This window comes from Nymphalis io, chromosome 3 (genome assembly GCF_905147045.1).
Source record: "Nymphalis io chromosome 3, ilAglIoxx1.1, whole genome shotgun sequence".
NCBI classification, from domain to species: Eukaryota; Metazoa; Arthropoda; class Insecta; order Lepidoptera; family Nymphalidae; genus Nymphalis; species Nymphalis io.
In genome coordinates, this window is record NC_065890.1 from 10,526,620 (window position 1) to 10,545,411 (window position 18,792).

The window sequence follows — 18,792 nt, forward strand, 5'->3', positions numbered from 1 at the left end:
ATTGTTTATTTATTTGTTATTTAAATATCACAAACTGGCGTTCACTTTTGGCAATTTTACTAAGTAATGTAAGAGTTTCATCAACTTTTTATAAAAGTACCCGGCCCCCGAGGAAGGATATTGTTATGTGGTAGTCAATAAAATACCTCTGATGGCCGTCTCCGGTACGTATCGATGTCTACTAAATAGTATCAATATAATATAATATAACAAATATAACGCATCCGCGGCCACTCTTGTGTTATACTCCGTTCACGGCTGGCAGACCTTTAGAAACTAGTGGGTAGATTATAGGGTGCAAGCTAGTCACCCTGTCGTTATGGTCTCTGGCAATGGTCGGTACGTTCTTTGCGGAGTCATTAACAACCGTAGTGAATGACTGATGTAACGGTATCGGATCTCGGATCAGCAGAGTGGACTGTGCGTGCAATTATCGATACCGTTTGGATCATTATTCACATTATAGCACATAAAATTTATACACATAACGTTGATATAATTTGTGACCGCTTTATACTTAGCATTAAATCCAATCTATTGAAAAAAATACTTCTATGTCGATTGTATAAAGCTTTCCTATTATAATATTAAAATTATATGTATCAATTAATTTCCTTTTCAATTTACAACACATAAAAATGTGTAACAAAGACTGTGATTCGTTTTATATTAAGTAATATTAAACAAGTTTTTTGTAGACTTATGCCTTAGGCTAAGCTAAATTATTTCACAAGTTAAGAGTAGGCCGTAATTAGCTATAATCAATTATGCTGTACTTATAAATTACCCTTCTTCACAAAGTTTGCTTTCAACATAATTTTGCGAAGTTGCGGAATGTCAGATCGAGGAATAAATCTCCCGACAGCTTTTCGGGCCTAATTTATGTTTACATTTACAGGAGACGTTTTATGTTTCAAAGGATTTGTTCGACAATATCTTTGAAGGAGCCTATAACAAGGCGTCAAGGCTATGATGATGTGTAGTGCGCATTGTTTGTTTCAAATAATTCGAATGGAACAACGGAATTCAATTTACAATGACTGACTATTGTTTGGTATCTGATATTTGTAAATATATTTACCAAACAACCTTGTTGTATGTGACTATCCCAACAAATATATACGATGTACTGCATCGTTATGTGCACAGTATATATGAGACGTTGGGGTGCTTAGTAAACTATTAAGACTGACCATTTAAAAAAAAGAAAAGTCTGCGATAAGAAACAGAAAGTCGAACAGAACGATGGCGATCAAACATATTGCTTTTCATTAATTTAATGTTATTGGTAAGGCTTCACTTTACTTCAATAAATGGCGCAAATGTAATTATTAAAGGTTTTATTACTGATTTTTCTTGAAAAGCCATCATTTTTAACTATAATAATTACACGTATTAATAATAAGTATTGTGTGGTTAAAGCTTAGATTTTTATTTGGGCGAGATCCGATTATCCGAAGTTTTCAAATAATTAAAGTTTATTTTCTTCTTGTATAAATAAAAAGTAAATTAAATACAATAAAATAAGACAATATTCGATATTCCCATGTTAATTTATAGATATTAGTTTTTAAAGCGGATCTAATCTATAAAACCACTTCATAATGAACAATTAATAAAGTAAGCGAAAGCTTCTATTGTATTAGAAAGATGTCGTAGAAAAACTAAACTTAATTTATTAAAAATGTATAAAGTAAAAACAAGAATAAAAATATTGGGTTGTAGATAATATTTCTAGAAGTAAAACTTATTAAGTATTTATAAATATATATACTTATTAAGTATAACACAATATTCGAAGAAACCCTCACATTTCTCTCATATATTCTGGAAGGCATCATTTAACATGAAATTTTATTTAATATTAAATAATGTCTCTTATATACTTATTTAATATAAAAAACACAGTGAGTTCATAATTTATTTTTTGTGTAAGGGAAGAAAGGATGATTAATAACCTAACTCAAACAATGGTTCCGCTTATACGTCTGAAATCGCGAACAAATTTCTTTCACAAATCATATTAAGTACCTAATTGTTAGTTGATCAATAAAATAATGTTTTAAACGAATTTTGCAGTTTTACTGAATCGAATTTAATTGCTTCAAATGATTAAGACTGAACTTCAAATTATTCTAATCGCTGTCGACGTAGTTGAATGACTCGTGTGAGCGAATCGTAAGATCGAACATATTACGTTCAGTGGCATAAATGTATTTGAGTCATGATAAAAATATTTTCTTTTTCATAAAGGAGTCGTCTATAACAATGTATGACTTATTTAGAATTATTAGACATTTTTCCGCGATACGAAAAAAGGAAACAAATTATTATCTCGTAATTTATATATATATTTATTAACTCAATAGAAATTTAATAAACTTGGGAAAAAAAGGTAAAATAATTAAATTTGAAAATATAAAAATCTCTCTTTAATTTCATTCTGTAACATCAAAGTAATTCTGTTACATTGGTCGTGAAACTAAAAACAATCATATATTTTAATAAAATTAGCTTTGTGAAAATTTTCCGAAAAACATTACATGTTACGAAACAAGTATATTATTTTCTTCAACAGTTAAAGTATGTTCATTATCTTCTGTAAACGACGGCGTCCTGTAATGTCGAATGACAAATAGCAATCTGTGAATAGCTTACTCTGTACTCATTGTAATTACTGAGGGCACGGGCGACTCGTTTATGGTTAGACTAATTGCTTTCGCTTAACTAAGCTTATACGATTTCATTGACGCCGAATATAATATACACTAATGAAATTATGATAAAAAAAGCTATCCTATGTTACAACTTGGTCGTACACAATGCTATACAATGTCGTTTTGCTATCACTAATCTACCACTTACCATCAGGTGGAGTAGAGTCATTTGCCATCCCGGACATATAAAAAAAAAAAAACCTAATACAATAGGCTTAATTTGATTTATTATTATACAGATAAGAGTGCAGAATTAAAAAGTGCAGCTATGTTGCACACATACACACCTGTGAACTACACTAGAACATATCTTGTGAAGATTGATTTTTAGAATTTGTCGCTATGGATGGAACTTGTTAAAATGATTATTACTATTTACATTAAAAAACATTATGGTGGAAAACTCGATATTAAAATATATATTTTAATAATAAAATATTAAATATTATGTTTATGAGTGTAATTTAGGCGGTCAGTCTCTTAATATTTATATTATCTTATCATAGGGTACATTTATTTGTGACGGGTGATATCGCAGGGTCGGAGACATCAAGGGTAATGGAGGTCTCGGTTGGGCTTCGATTACACCTAACAAGGGTATGTGGATATATATTATAACCACTCCTTATATTGTTTTTAATCAAATGTCAAATTATTATCATGTTTTGTCATGATGTTATTAAGATTATTTAGTTTTTTGTTATATTAAAATATTTTGATTTTATCGTCATTTAGAAATATTAGCAATTAGTGTATTAATATAATATTCATGTCTTCAAAGCTTAGTAATTACCTAATTTTATTTGTTGTAAATATTTGATAAATACTATAAATATGTTATATTTCTTTTTTACAAGCAAGCGAAGTTTTATATTTTATATATATTTTGCAAAAGATATATTGGTGTAGTAGTACTTAAGTTGCTAGATTTTAAAATTACCAAAGATAATTCCATAAAAAAGTCCCACATCAAATACAGTTTTTCTAAAATCATTAATTAATTTAATTTAATCTTTAGTAGTAAAGTATTTTTAATCACAATCTAAAAGCTACTCATTTTTGTGAACAATAGCTAAATTGCTTTCCTAAATGTGCTCATTACGGCCAACAATACCGTTATTCCGGATATAATGATAGGTTGTTACTGTAATGACCAGATTATTTCATTGTAGCCGTTTTCTTATCCTGTTATAAGGTTTTATTAATTACGAGTACAAATACTTTTTACAATTATGTTTTTGTGAGTTATGTTGGCGATTACGTCGATGCTGATTTGAACCTTGGGATGTTTTTAAGACCTACAAGTGATGTAAGTGTAACCTAATCTTTTAAAAATAAGCTCTCATTTCATATCTATACTGAAAATAATTAAATTTAATATACTGTGTATGTCAACAGCAGCAAGTCTTTGCAAAATTCAATGTGGGATTCAAATTTCGTAATACTTTAGAGAATTAATCTCGAAGAGCATATCGCAAACAATTTTCTACTGTTTATATTTAATATTCAGATTTAAGGCGTTAAACGAAAATACTTTTTTTTCTAAAAGACCATTAGTTCATTTTTATCGACCGACAAAATCTACATTAAATGCATTAAGAAGATGTTTAATAAGCATCGAAAACGCCAAGTTTACTCACAGAGGTAAATAATTTAATTTATAATTTCATTGCTTTGTGGTCTTGGTCTAGTGACTCAATATAAAGCCGCAAATCCCGAAGTCCTGGTCTTGAATCTCAAGTCAGGCTAATAAAATTAATTGAATTTTTCTGTCGAAGAATAGCAGCCCGGAATTTGGAACTTGGAAGTATGTACACTCCCATGCCTCGGAAAGCACGTAAAGCCGTTGGTCCTGCGCCTGAACTCTTTCCGGTCGTGTCGAGTTGCCGTCAAGAAAAGAAAGAAAGAATTCGTAATATAAATATTTCCGTATATTAAATGAATATATGCTGACGTCACTTACCTGTGACGAGGTTCGCATGATGGAACTGGCAGACAGCATCAGCCTCGTACCACGAGATGCGATCCCTGAAGTAGCGGTAGAAAACGGGGAAGCCCTCCTCCGGTAACACCCATGTGTTACTGATGTTTACCTGTTTGCCAAAAAACAAAATTAAAGTTGATAAAATTTAACAAAAAGTAACAGCCACTGTTTACAAAGCAAAGGTGTTAGAATTCAATATAACAAGTAGGCATGTGCACTGTGCCCATAATGTATTCCTTCACCACAAGCGTGAGAAAAATATTAACTCAGCAGTGCCTTAGCGGAATTGAACCCGCGCTCTTTGATTATAATACACGTGTTCTTCTTGTAGTTTCCACTGGACAAAGTAGGCTCTTCATTTTTTTCTAAAATTAACGAGATTTAAACTTAATTATCTACATGAAAATATATGGAAGTACATTTCTCTGTTTTCTTAAAACTATGCCATGCCGCAGAAGGCAACATTCTTAGAATTCCCATGCAGAATGAAATTCGTTACCGAAAAACTTATACTAAAAGTTGTATACATAGCAAGATAAAATTGAAGCCGGAATGCACTAGCTGCATTGTTAATGAACTACACTCGGTATACACAAACTTTTATTAAACTTTGAATTGCCTTGGAATCTCGAAGCTTTATCAAATCGACACCGTTGGAAGTAATTTCCTATTCGACGTCATCTGTTTCATTTGCTGCTATTCCGATAGGTATTAATAGGTTGTGATTCCATTAAGATCGGTATTCCTTTTGTAATGTGAATTGCCTTATTAAATCACTTCTAACATTTCATGATTTATTATTTACACTTTTTTACAATTGCTTACAGAATATAAAAGAAGACGTTAAGTAATTTAAATAAATAATGCTTTCGAAGAACACAACAAATTATTAATGGTATGAATTAAAAATATTGGTATCTTTCATAGTTAATTTTTGTCATTAAGTTCACTTTATTTAAAATGCTTAAAATTACTTATCTGAATTGTATATATTCATAAATTTAGCAGTTAATTATACTTTACTGTGATTGCCTAAAATAAATTACTAAACAAGCTGTGGAAACTTCATGGTCTATGTGTCATGTTAATCTTGTTAATTATATGTTTCTTTTAAATAAAAAGTTTTTTTCAGTCATTTTTAACTACAGTTTAAAAAAAATATTTCATGATATTTGTATTAATGTATAATATATAGACGTTATTTAAAACAATACACTAATTTGATAATTACGCAAAACACAAGCAACGAGAAGTACATTTTTATGAATTATAGGTACGATTTGCGTTTTTCAGTAAAATTTAATTTCAAAATCACATATCCGCATACATTGCAAATATTTTACAAAGGCATACAATTCAAAACAGTGTAAACGTTATACACCAATAAAATATCTTTATACATGCAAGACGGAAATCGATAGCCAACTGTTCCAACTCCTACAGTTTGCATAGATACCGAGACAAGCTGTGCTGATAACGTAATTAACCAGCTATTCTGTCGCGCTCGTATTTGACTTGCTGATTCAAATAATCACTCGTACACTCTTGTATTTCCTTTGCTATACATTGAATAAGTGCTCGTTCAGTCAAATCTATGGACGATGAATTTAAAACGTTAGAGTGAGCCAGTATCATTTCAAACACAAAGGATATTAGTTACCATAGTTGTGTATTCACGTTGTAAGAAATGTATATCTAAGAATATGGTCAAAGTTACAAAGCAAATTTCGAACATTTATTTAATAAATAAATCAGATATTCAGCTCTGCACAAATGTATCTAAATTGAACAAAACTAACTCACGCCCCATCTTTTAAAATTCAGTTATATCTTTGAATTCGTGGTAGCTTTCTTGCCACTACACTATCTCTTAAGAGAAAATTTAAAAATAACGACAAAGGTTGAAAAATTAACAGAAAAAGAAACGGACTATCTAGGAAACTATTTATGTGATGGAACATCGGCTAGGATTCACGCACCAACTCATGCAACATTAAAACAAGGTATCCTCTCCCTTTGAGGTGAAGATTTGGAGCTTATTCCACCACGCTACTCCAATGCGACTTGGTGTATATACATATAGCAGAACTTCAGTAAAATTAGACACATGCAGGTTTTCTCACGATGTTTTTCCGTCATCGCCAAGTACGAGATCAATTAAAACACAAATATGATATAAATACTAATAATATGATGAATGTAATGGCACATGGAAATTCAGTGGTTGCATTTTAACTAGTGGGCCATGTCAGCTCCATTAAAATAATGTTCAATGATAACTTTAACTTACATCTTCGCTAAAGTAAACGTCAAAAACGACGTTTAGTTAACTTTATAAAATTTATCTGAGACAGATTCTGAAAGCACCACAAATTACAGCGTCTAGGATGCGGTTCAATGTACACCTATTAAAGTAAATGCTAAATTTATTTATTTTATAACAAACAATAAGCTTTTATTTGTAAAACTCAAACGCCTTCAATTACTTAAGTCATAAATTGTAAAATACAATATAAAATAAGTATTATTCACTAAGTACTATTTAACTATTCAAAAATGTTTTGCTTAAAAGAATGACTTTTATTTTCATAAAGATATAATTGAATAGGAAGTGTCATAGAAACTGATCTAATATTTTTCGAAATTAAAATAGTGTAATAAGAATTTCATTATAGACCACATTGTGTCAACGGATAAATTTCTTTGTCTTGCAAGAAACCCGTCTCTGGCCCTGAGAGTACCGTCTATTCTATTGTTACTGTAAAATGGAAGAACAATTCTTTATATATTATATTCCAGTAAGTTAAACTATCCCACTTATTATTTATACTAAAATAATACTCTGTACTTCAATTAGCGTTTATTTTTTAAATAATAGAATGATGAATTATTCGTAAATGCATGTAGTGTATTGCCCTTACACGTTCAGTACTAAACCAAGTTTTTAATTTCATAAGTGTAGAAATAAAAAAATTAAAAATATATAAATAAAAAAATTACATTATTTTCATGTAAGTACTATTTCAACTATACTGCTACAACATTCGAAGTCTAAAATTAATCATATGATAAATATAATAATATATTAACGTGATTAATTATTGCCTGTATTTATATGGAAATTTACTGACAAAGAAAAATATTATTAATAGGCCTAACGTAGATAAGGTTGAAACATTTATCTTTCATGTTAATCCTATTTACATCCTGTGATAAAAATATCGCATACCTACTTAATTCTATACTCAGACCAAACATTATTGTGTATTTTTACTAGACAATAAAGGTTTATTATGATTAGCAAATATCTTGATTTGTTTTTTTTTTTCAAAACCATCATTAAAATTTATTAGATATTCCACATATCTAATAAAACTATAAAATTATTATTAAAATAAAATAATCTAATATTTTTCTTGGTTTCATTTCATTAAATAATACAAATTATGAGTTTGAATTTTTTTCTTTTCAAGTCATTAAACTTACCTACTTGCCGTCAAAATTATCCGGACTTTTAAACGTGATATAATATTATTTAAAATCCACACAAAGAAATAAGAAACGTTAAATTCATCGAAGTGATAAATTACGTCTACAAGCGTATTCAATTGTAGATGGTAGAAAGCTAGGTTCGCTTTAAGCGAATGCAAAGAATTAATGTCTTAACTTTTAAACATAAAAGGAACCCTGTTATATAATAACCACGATTTATTTATCGCAGAAAATAATCAAAATCAAAAGAATAATGATAGGAAAAAATATTATCATTATATGAACACGTGACTTTCGATTTCAGTCATTGTTCTGTAAGAATTAGAAAGTCATTCTTACCGCGCGTCCTTGGACTGTGACGAACAGAGTCAAAAGTAGAAAACACCACATTACGTAGCCGGAGCGCGTAGTACTGACGTAGCTATGTAGCGACCACCGTAGAGGTCAGCCGCCTTCGCGTGACTGCCGCGGCATCGTGCGCTACGGCTTGCGTGCCGCGCCATCGTCTCTAGCTCGGCGGCACTTTATATAAACAAATAACCGACAACAAGGATTACCTACTTTTGTTTTACTTACAGGTACTTACTCTGTTTTGTTTGTAAGGGTCAGGGTTAGAATTATGCGGAATTATTCTTCAAGGTATGTTATATTATTAATACAATTATAATGTATATAAAATTATTGTTTTAAAAATAGCTGGCCAGAGACTTTTTGTGTTCATGTAAATGTATATAAGTATTATTTTTAACAATTATAGTGCACTGTATATTTGTACTTTACTGTTTGCATTATTTAACTATAAAAATAAAGATATTTTAGCCGGCAACACAAAATATTAAATTTGACGTTATTATGATAAATTTCTTAATTATTTAAAACATTTCATTAATTTATGTAGAAGTTGTTTTTAAATAAGGTTAATCCAACATTTTCTTAAAGATACACACAGTTTCTATACACAGTTTTCAAAGATCTTGTGATCTTATCGAAATGAATGTACAATGTCACGTCACCGTTACGAAGGTTAGGTTCACATTTTCTGCGACTTGCTGACCAGTAACGTGAGTCAGCTATAAAATGACAAACATTCCGCAGACAACGACTTATAAAAAAACCTAATGAGGGTAGCAAGATAAAAGTTGCTACATCGTCGCATTAAAGTCACAAGTGCAAGCTTTATGTGGATTCTGTAAATTAAAGCGAGTTTATTTCGTCACTGTTACTCACAGTAGATGAGGTTTGTCTTACAAAATATTAACCTTCTTTTAAAATATTGCCATATAATTGGTCATAAGACAGACAGACTGATGTTTGAGGAAGTGACAAACCTAATTTTAATTCTATCAGTCGCTTTAGCTGAATTACAAAGTTCTATGAGTAATCGAGTCAATTCTATAAGTTAATAGTAAAAACAATTCTAAAAAAGAGCTTTAATATACAAAAAAACATGTCTATGCTGTTTACCGTTGAGAAGATCCATAATCAGGTCATACGCCTAATCATTTGTCATCAAACCTGAACCAACATGGTAAAATTTTAACTCAGTGATATGAGGAAGTGACACCAATTCAGCTTGCAAGATTTTAGCAAAAAAAACTAATAAACATTATAATTTAAAAAAATAGTAATTTAGTATATTAAAAGATATAGTCTGTAAAACAAATTATTAAAAAAATAAACAAAAAAGGTCTAGTTACCATTTTCAATAAATATGCAAATTTTGACATAACACGCTTGGCGGAAACAATATATTGTAAGGAAGTCTACGTGTACCGGAAGAAAATCTGACACGTGTTAAAGAAGAGGCTTTTGCCTAGCTATGGGATATCGATCTGATGTTAATTTTTAATTTATTGAATTCTTATGGAACTTGGATGATTATGTTCGATTAGCTATCTTAAAAAACATCTTTATTATCCCAATAAATCCAAAATATATTTGCATTCGTAATTAAATTGTTCGAATATTTCAAATAAATAAATTGTATACTGTAATCAACTATAATTTGTAAAACAATTTTAAATATAGTAAAATTGTCATATATATTACTTTATCATATCCCGAACCGTTGGTAACTGGTACATATGAATCTTATAAAATAAGAATACGCTGACGTACATCTTCTCATTAACTGAGAATTATAGCCCTCTGAGATTTCAGATATTATAACTTAAGTACTCGTATAATCGCGCAAAATATAAATACAAAAACATGTTACATTGGAAAGTTATTTTACTAAAGTTATCTAAATAATTATATCGTTATTTCGTCGTTGTAGTAAGTGTACCTGACACTTATGAGACCGCAATGGAACACCTTGACAAAAGACGAACGAAGTCATTGTTCAATAATAAAACATTTATGGGGATTTACTGTACAGTTATTAGGTATACCATAAGTTGATTATTCTTATATGGAACTTAATAATAATATATTCCTAATTTGGCAATACTTTTTAAGAACACAATGAGTTTTCTTTTCAAATACCGTTAAATGTTGATAGTGTGTTATAAGCTTTAACTCATCCTTTCGTCGTTTATATATTTTTGCCTCTAATTAAGTACTATTTTTTATTTTATAATGCTATTTGTGGAGTCAAATAGAATTAAACCTAGGTTGGAAAAGGCTAATTGATTTATATTAGTATTATAAAAATTATCTTCAAATGATGAAAAATAAATGTTAGTTCTAAAATAAATATTATTCAAAAATTTTACACATAAAAAAGCACAGAAAAGAGTCGTAAAAAAAGTCGTAAATTGGCAGATAAAAATATTTCAATCAAATATAATTATAATTAATGTAAAAATAATAGACAAACAAGAATTTCACATAGATCAGTCTAGATTTAAAGACCTATTCGAAAGTTAGACATATAAATAACCTTTTTAAAAATCAAATAGAAAGATGAGATTTTAAATAGCTTTAGCTCCTTTTTATTTCTGCTTAATGATTCAAAGCGATCGTGTACTGCTGTATCCGTCTCGTTAAATTGAAATATAAAGAATATAAAATTGACGCATTGCAGAGCGTAATAAATTGATTGGTCGGCGGTGAATAACTACAAATGTATAACCTCGTTCGATTTCAATATGTAAAGAATAAACGATACGTACATATAATTAAAAAATCTATTCATCCTATAACGATGGACCAATGGAACAAAACTATTTAATTCACTGCGAAGTCACCAGGAATTGTCACGCGTAAAATATTAGTTTCAATAGAATCAATTCCTAAAATGTCAAATATTTCAAAACTATATTATCTGATAAATTGTTTGTTATTTGTTATGACATATTAAATTAAATTCTACAAATACTTAGAAACTGAAAAAATGTTAGCATTAAGTGAAGTTACATTATTGAAAGTACATGACGATACGAATGGGAAATTTTATTCGATAAACAAACTTATAAAAATTTTATTTATCGATTTTTGTCAAATGAAAATTTATACTCAAAAGGAAGACTCATTTTTAAAAACCGATCGAATGTTTTCTTTATGTACCTATATATAAAATTTATACTAAAATATGTCAAATACACTTTATTTTAGACAAAAGAATCACAACAATAATCCTTAGTTATTGTAAATATCACATTTCAATACGCTTAAGTGAATACCTATCCTCTGTGTGATTACATACCGTTCCTTTCATATCGAAGTGCCAAAGTAAATCTATTCCTCCGACTTTTCTCCCCAAACGTGACCTGAATATTAACCCGTAGATATCGTAGGGAAGAACCTGCCACCTTCCCGATACAACGCAATTCCACGCGTTTATAGGATGTGTAGCGTCTAAACAACTTATATTCACTGGTTTAACTGTTAAACGTAGAAATATATACCTTGTTATCTGTGTAATAAGAGCTATTGATTCCTTAGTAGTTATAAAAACGACGTATAAAAATTGTAATAAATATTTTCCCTTACAACAATAAGTCCGTATCGGTTGCACAGACGAGCTATGATGAAGGCTTTAATACACAATAACGCGACCGCTTTATGACGCTGATAGCAATTTCTTTTTTTATAGTTTGCGTAGTTTTATTTCCTAATCCGATCGTTACGTTGACTTTATAATGTTTCAAGCTCGAATGAAACAAATTAAATTTTCATAAATCATGTAAGCTTCAATTTTTATAACAATTTCATTTTAAATATTGAGCATACATCTCATAATCGACCTGAATCCTTTGATTTCGCAACACTATTTATACGGTATTTTCAAAGTTCTTAAAGAAATGTTCCCTAAGTGAATTTATAAATAATAAACATAATACGTATAATAAAAAATAAGTAGGCCATTTAAATATAAAAGCTGTTCTATTTTATTAACATCTCTACGTTGAGAGTAATATTAACTGCATTGCAGACGTGCACAACATGCAGAAGCTTTGAGAAAATAATAAAAAACTAAAATACCATTCCACAGCCATGTTTTGTAAAAAAAACCGTAGAGTGTACGGCCAAACATGATACAGAATATACGTATAAAATAGTGAATATTATTAAAAATTTACTCAATATATTATGAGCTGTGACAATCTTTACCTTGACCTCTACAACAGAGGTCATCGTTAATATAAAAAATTAAACTTCCTACTAATAAAATTACAATTAGAATAACCAAAAATAAAAATAATAACCGAAACTAGACGAGATAAAACATTATTTTGTACATATTATTTATAAGTCATAATTATTCCGTTCCAGGTTACCACTGCTGCTTCTATTGCCAACAGCTGCACCTTACCGTTTTATACCAGAACGTGAAATACTACCCTATGCATACTTAAGTTACAATAGTAATCCAGTCGTTAATATAAACGACGTACCCCATCATGTCATTATAGTTTACGGCTCAAGATACTGTTCCGGAAGCCTCATTGGAAGCAAAGTTGTAATTACCGCGGCGAGCTGTCTAGGGAAAAGGAAAAACGAACCAGTTATTGTAAAAGTGGGTTCAAGCACCATAACTGGAAATGGGTAACTACATAATTATACTGGTAATGTTTTTTTCTACTCTACGGGTAAATGAAACGCTTTAAGTAAGAATATTCGGATTATTTTGTAAATAAGCACAATTCAGAAAAAAGATAGAGACTTTAGATTGACCAACACAGATATTTAAAATAAAGGAGCACTTATACATTAGTGGTTCTAATATCAAGGGCTTAATAATATTTTACCTTACTTATAAACATTAGTTAAACACTGACTTCTCTCGTTCTGTCGATATTGATTTGACATTCGAAAGAAAAAGATTGTATTAATTAACTACTCGCCCGCTTAACAACGTTTATAAGTAGGTCCGATTATCATTCTGAAACGATGGTCACTAGCGAACAAATTATTAAATAAGTTCTACCTAAATATACCTAAAATTTTAACGAATTTTTACAATTAAGTTGTTTACAATACAATCTAATACACTAAAATTGATTCCTTCTAGTACAAGAATCAAATACAAGTCTGCTTAGTGCAAAAGTGTGTGTTTATGTTGCATATAAGTATTAGCAATTGATTTATATAAAAAATATTTATATATCAATAGTTCAATGCGTGAGATGGTAATGATCAGACCAAGAATCGTACCTAACTCGAATGTTCGATTTAAACAAACACAAATCTTGGAAACCATACATTCGTTTTTCAAATGCTAAATATGTAATAAAGTTAATTAATGTGTACGAATGACAGTACTTATTTATGTATGAAAATATACAAAAAACTTACGCCACTTAATATTAAGTCTTGTAAAATGATGTTTCATTGTGAGTATTTAACTATTCCGATATTACTTATTGTTAAGGAATGCTTGACATATTTTTTGCAGACTACTGTTCCTAACAATATAAAGCTGACTACTAGAAATATTGCATAATTTCACATCCAGCAACTTTCCTTAAGAAAGATGAAAATATTATTTTATTTATTTATTTTTTACAGGCAAATAATTCCTGTCTTAGAGTGTAAAATCCATGAATACTACAAACATTTAAGTAGCTTAGATAACGACATTGCGTTGTTGATGCTCAAGGTAAAACATATTATAAAAACTGTATTCATTTGTAGCATTTAATTAAAAGTTAAGAGAATTTTTATTTGAGAATGTTTTCAATTCATTTTATTAACAGGAACATGTAGTTTTTGGGAAAAATGTTATTAAAACAATTCTCGTGGAACCAGAAATAGCTCTTCGTGTCGGCGCCCAAGTCATTGTAACTGGATGGGGTGGTATCGTGAGTGTCTGTTATGTATACTTTACACATATACAACTTATTATATTTTTAAATAAGCCTTCGGTAAAATGTACCCTACTAACGCCATCTATATTTAAGTCTATAATTTAATACGCCTGTGGCGCCTGAAAGTATTTGCTGATGGATTGTAATATATTCAGGCTTTTTTCAAAAGACAATTTAGTTTCTAAAAGTATTCAGAGATGGCGCTCATAGCAAAAAGTAAATGACTTATTGAATATCTAAACTTTAAATGTTTTTAAATATTGTGTACATTTTTTATACATATGTAAATACACAAAGTATTAATAGTAGTATACACAAAAATACTACATTTTTAAAATTTACTTAAAATCGCTTTTGAATATTTTTTAGGACGTACCAGCTAAATATCTGAACTTACTTTTGCGATCCGAGATGTTTATAATTGATAGAAAGGCTTGCCGAAAACATTATGGCGAATTAATAACTCCTTCCAATTACTGCGTTAAGTATAATTTAGTAAGTGTTTTTATGACTTGTATATACAATAACATCTCCTAATATAATTATTAGAAATTGTAATCGTAACTGAAATTAGAACTAAAGAAACTTAATACTGAAGATTATTATTTTCTTTATTCACCCATTCGAAAATTATTTTAATATAATTTCATTATTTTTACTTTATTATTTATCATCTGTGCTTTGCTGTTTTACATCGTACTAATAACAACGGAAGCACAGTGTTTCTTTTGTTGTCCTGAGTGAATTATAAAAAAGTGTTTCGTAGTTATAATTATTTACTTATAACATGTATGATATTAGTAAAAAATATATAATACGTCTAAATAGCGGTAAACAAACATATACGTAAATTTTAAGTTGTTACAACTTTTAATAAATTCAATCGATTCTGATAAAATAAAGACGACAATACGTGTGTATTGTCACACATACAATAAATCTGAGAACATTACACACCCTTTTTAAACAGTCATGTATAAAAGCAGTTATTTTAAAATCACAGACAGACACTTTAAAATTATATATTTGTATAGAGTAATGCAGATGTTTTACGTAAAGCTTTCATAGGAACATCGACTTAGTGATAACGGTGGTGGGGCAATATTTGAAGAGTTATTGGTCGGAGTATTATCGTCTGGAACTGACAGCAAACAAAGAAATAGCCTCGCTATACTAACAAATATTTCGTATTTTCACAGGCAAGTATTTGCTTATGAGCTTAAAATAGTTTTTTGCGGTGGTAAAGCTTTGTGCAAGCTCGTCTGGGTAGGTACCACCCACTCATCAGACATTCTACCGCAAAACAGCAGTACTTGGTATTGTTGTATATCGGTTTGAGCCAGTGTAATTACAGGCACAAGCACAATAACATCTTAGTTCCCAAGGTTGGTGGTGCATTGGTGATGTAAGCGATGGTTAACATTTCTTACAATGCCAATGTCTATGGGCGTTGGTGACCACATACCATCAGGTGGCCTATATGCCCATCCGCCTTCCTATTCTATAAAAAAAAAAGTTTCCTTGAATATTGATATAAGAACTTATTAGAATATTACATAAGTACGTACATACGTGTCCTACGTAACCTTATGATACTAATATACGTTGATTTTTTAATATTTATATCATAGAAAAAAAAGATTTTACTTCCAACGTTTCCAAATAGGTATACGTAAACTGGAATGAAAGCAAATGTCAAAAACATTCGGGATAAATTGTATTTAAAAAAAACCTAAATTGAAAATTTAAAAGAACCCCGATTAAAAAACAACAACAACAGAAGTAAAACTGATTTAAAAACAAAACAATGAATTGATCTTAATATAAATAGTATACCAAATCATACAAATTGTAGAAATTTCTCACGTAGTACTTTTAAAAATTCAAATAACACAATTGAACACGTTCAACAAATCAAAAGTCGCGCTAATAAATAATTAAATACTTAACCATGTGTCCACTAAGAAAATGGCTGATATAGGTAGGTGGACGGGCAAAGCGGTCACCACCACCACCACTGAATATCTGATGAGTGGGTGGTACCTACCCAGACGAACTTGCTCAAAGTTGGTAGGGACCACCAGCGTAACGTCGCTGTAATTTAGACCGTACGTACATATTTTATTAAAAAGGATAGTAACTATAGACGTTGAGACTCGGGACCGAAGCGATTTACAAAAGAACAGGTCATTGATCAAATTAGAATTCAATTAGACGAATGACTGAACCTTTTTTCGAATCCCTTTCATTTAGCTTTAACGCTTTTGACTTTTTTTTAAATCTTTACTTTTAGCAAAAACTATATCGTGTATAATTTTATATATATATATATATATATATATATATAATTATTATTTATATAACTAAAAATGAATTTGTCAAAGCGAAGGACGATTAAAAGTCTTATCTCTATGTCGTAGCCAAATCTTATGATATGAACAGCTAAACACATGGTTACTTCATGATATGGTCACGAAGTAGCCGTACATTTAGCTGTTCATGTCGTCAAACGCTGATTATTCATTGATACTAACTAGACCGTATGATAATGTGGGTGACGGTTATATTTCCGAATCATATACTTGTAATACTACCATTTTATAAGATCTGGCCTCGACATCTACACTATTATAAATTTAAAGCTAAAAATTTGTTTGAACGCGCTTATCTCAGCATCTACCAGACCAAAATAAAAAGTAAAGTAAGATAAGTAACAGCCTGTTAATGTCCCACTACTGGGCTAAGGCCTCCTCTCCCTTTTGAGGAGAAGGTTTGGAGTTTATTCCACCACGCTGTTCCAATGCGGGTTGGTAGAATACACATGTGGCAGAATTTCAATGAAATTAGACACATGCAAGTTTCCTCGCGATGTTTTCCCCTTACCGTCAAGCACGAGATGAATTATAAACACAAATTAAGCACATGAATATTCAGTGTTGCTTGCCCGGGTGAACCCACGATCATCGGTTAAGATTCACGCGTTCTAACCACTAGGCCAAAATATAAATAAAATATTTTTTGATTTTGTAGCGTATCTATTATATAAATGATAACGATGATTGTGATAGCCTATATTATGTCAAGATACGACCCACGCGGGTGAAACAATATCATTAGATGACGGGTAAATCACGAAATACGAGTATGAACATATACGTAAATGTTATAAGATTTTATTAGCAGCTAGATATTGTATTATAAAATATTTTTCAAATAAATATGATAAATAAGTTTTAAAAATGAATATATTTTTTTCTTTTCCAGGTGGATTATGCTAAATACAAACAAATTACTAATTAAATATTGTATTATAAAAAACGAATCAATGGAATTAGCAGGTGAATCGATGGAATTTAACGTAACATAACTTTAAACTTGTATAATCCACGTAGAAATAATTTGAAAACCATTTTAAATAAAAATTAATTTCAATAAAAGGCAATTTCTGCATCATTATATACATTTATTATTATTTTGTGTTTGATAAACGATCTATATTTTTTTCGGAAATGCAAAGCGGAACTATTATTTTTTCAAAAACTTTTTTGAAAACCTAATTACCTTTATAACTTGTCGTGTCAATAATTGAGACGTTAAATTGTTAAAACGAGTGCTGAGGTATCAATACGTTGCAAGTGTGTACATCCATATATTTTTTTCTTATAAAAACAGAAGATAAGCGTGGAAATTGTCACTGTAATTATGATGTTACCCATAATTTTATCATTTCTTACATTACCAAAGTACTACGAACCTTGGAACTAAAAGTTATGACCCTTTTGTCTTAACTTACACTGGATGAGTCACAATTCAAGCCAGAACAAGACAATACTAAGTAGTTTAGGGGTCAAATAAGTAAAGGGTAGAACCTACTTAGACGGGCTTGCACAAATCGCTACCACCATTGAAAGTGAGTATTAATTATAATTATAGTTTGAACCTTATCACAGACTTAAAGTTAAATAGTATATTATGTTATATAATTTTACGATTTTATAGGTACTAGTCATAAGTATTACTTTTCAATTTAAATTTCTCTGAAGAATTTGCTTTCAAATTATTAAGTAGGATAAGATAAATATGTAAAGATATATTTTGTATATAGATACATTTTATACGCTCTATGTTTATTTATCATTGAAATAAATAACTATCATAATTTAGTAACCCTCAGTAAAATGTTGTTTATTGAACGAAACTAAAAATTTTATTCTAAACAAATATAGTTTCATAACTCGTTGAGAACTCATAAAATACTATGGCTTTTAAGTTTTATATTGGCTTAGTCGTGTACACGAACAAGGAGAAAGTTATTTTTCACGGGCAACACTGAGGTTTAAAAAAT

The 18,792-nt window shown here is 29.8% G+C and overlaps 2 protein-coding genes across 3 annotated transcripts in view; one reads left to right on the forward strand and one right to left on the reverse strand.

Annotated features, from left to right (window-relative positions):
- LOC126781006 (uncharacterized) overlaps positions 1 to 12,210 on the reverse strand; it is a 43,306-nt gene extending 31,096 nt beyond the window's left edge. The window contains exons 1-3 of one of the 2 annotated variants that reach the window (XM_050505749.1): positions 12,130 to 12,210; positions 11,843 to 12,021; positions 4,681 to 4,810 (exon numbers count right to left, since the gene is read on the reverse strand). In XM_050505749.1, the coding sequence (XP_050361706.1) occupies positions 4,681 to 4,810; positions 11,843 to 11,854 (142 nt within the window). In that variant the 5' untranslated portion in view covers positions 11,855 to 12,021; positions 12,130 to 12,210. Of the gene's footprint in view, positions 1 to 4,680; positions 4,811 to 8,532; positions 8,640 to 11,842; positions 12,022 to 12,129 lie in introns of those variants that run through there. The other variant, XM_050505748.1, reaches the window with a different exon arrangement.
- A 127-nt stretch (positions 12,211 to 12,337) lies between these two features.
- LOC126781026 (transmembrane protease serine 11C-like) lies at positions 12,338 to 17,881 on the forward strand. Its single transcript, XM_050505779.1, has 7 exons — positions 12,338 to 12,417; positions 12,913 to 13,185; positions 14,149 to 14,239; positions 14,337 to 14,441; positions 14,817 to 14,942; positions 15,516 to 15,646; positions 17,712 to 17,881. The coding sequence occupies exons 3-7, from the start codon at positions 14,231 to 14,233 to the stop codon at positions 17,812 to 17,814; spliced, it is 474 nt and encodes a 157-aa protein (XP_050361736.1). The 5' UTR covers positions 12,338 to 12,417; positions 12,913 to 13,185; positions 14,149 to 14,230; the 3' UTR covers positions 17,815 to 17,881.
- Positions 17,882 to 18,792: the final 911 nt, after the last annotated feature.

Bases quoted from the DNA above. Each gene is read 5' to 3' on its own strand.
- LOC126781026 (XM_050505779.1), top strand. The intron at 14,442-14,816 runs GTGAGTGTCTGT...AATATTTTTTAG, and splicing joins TAACTGGATGGGGTGGTATC to GACGTACCAGCTAAATATCT. The intron at 14,943-15,515 runs GTAAGTGTTTTT...AAGCTTTCATAG, and splicing joins ACTGCGTTAAGTATAATTTA to GAACATCGACTTAGTGATAA.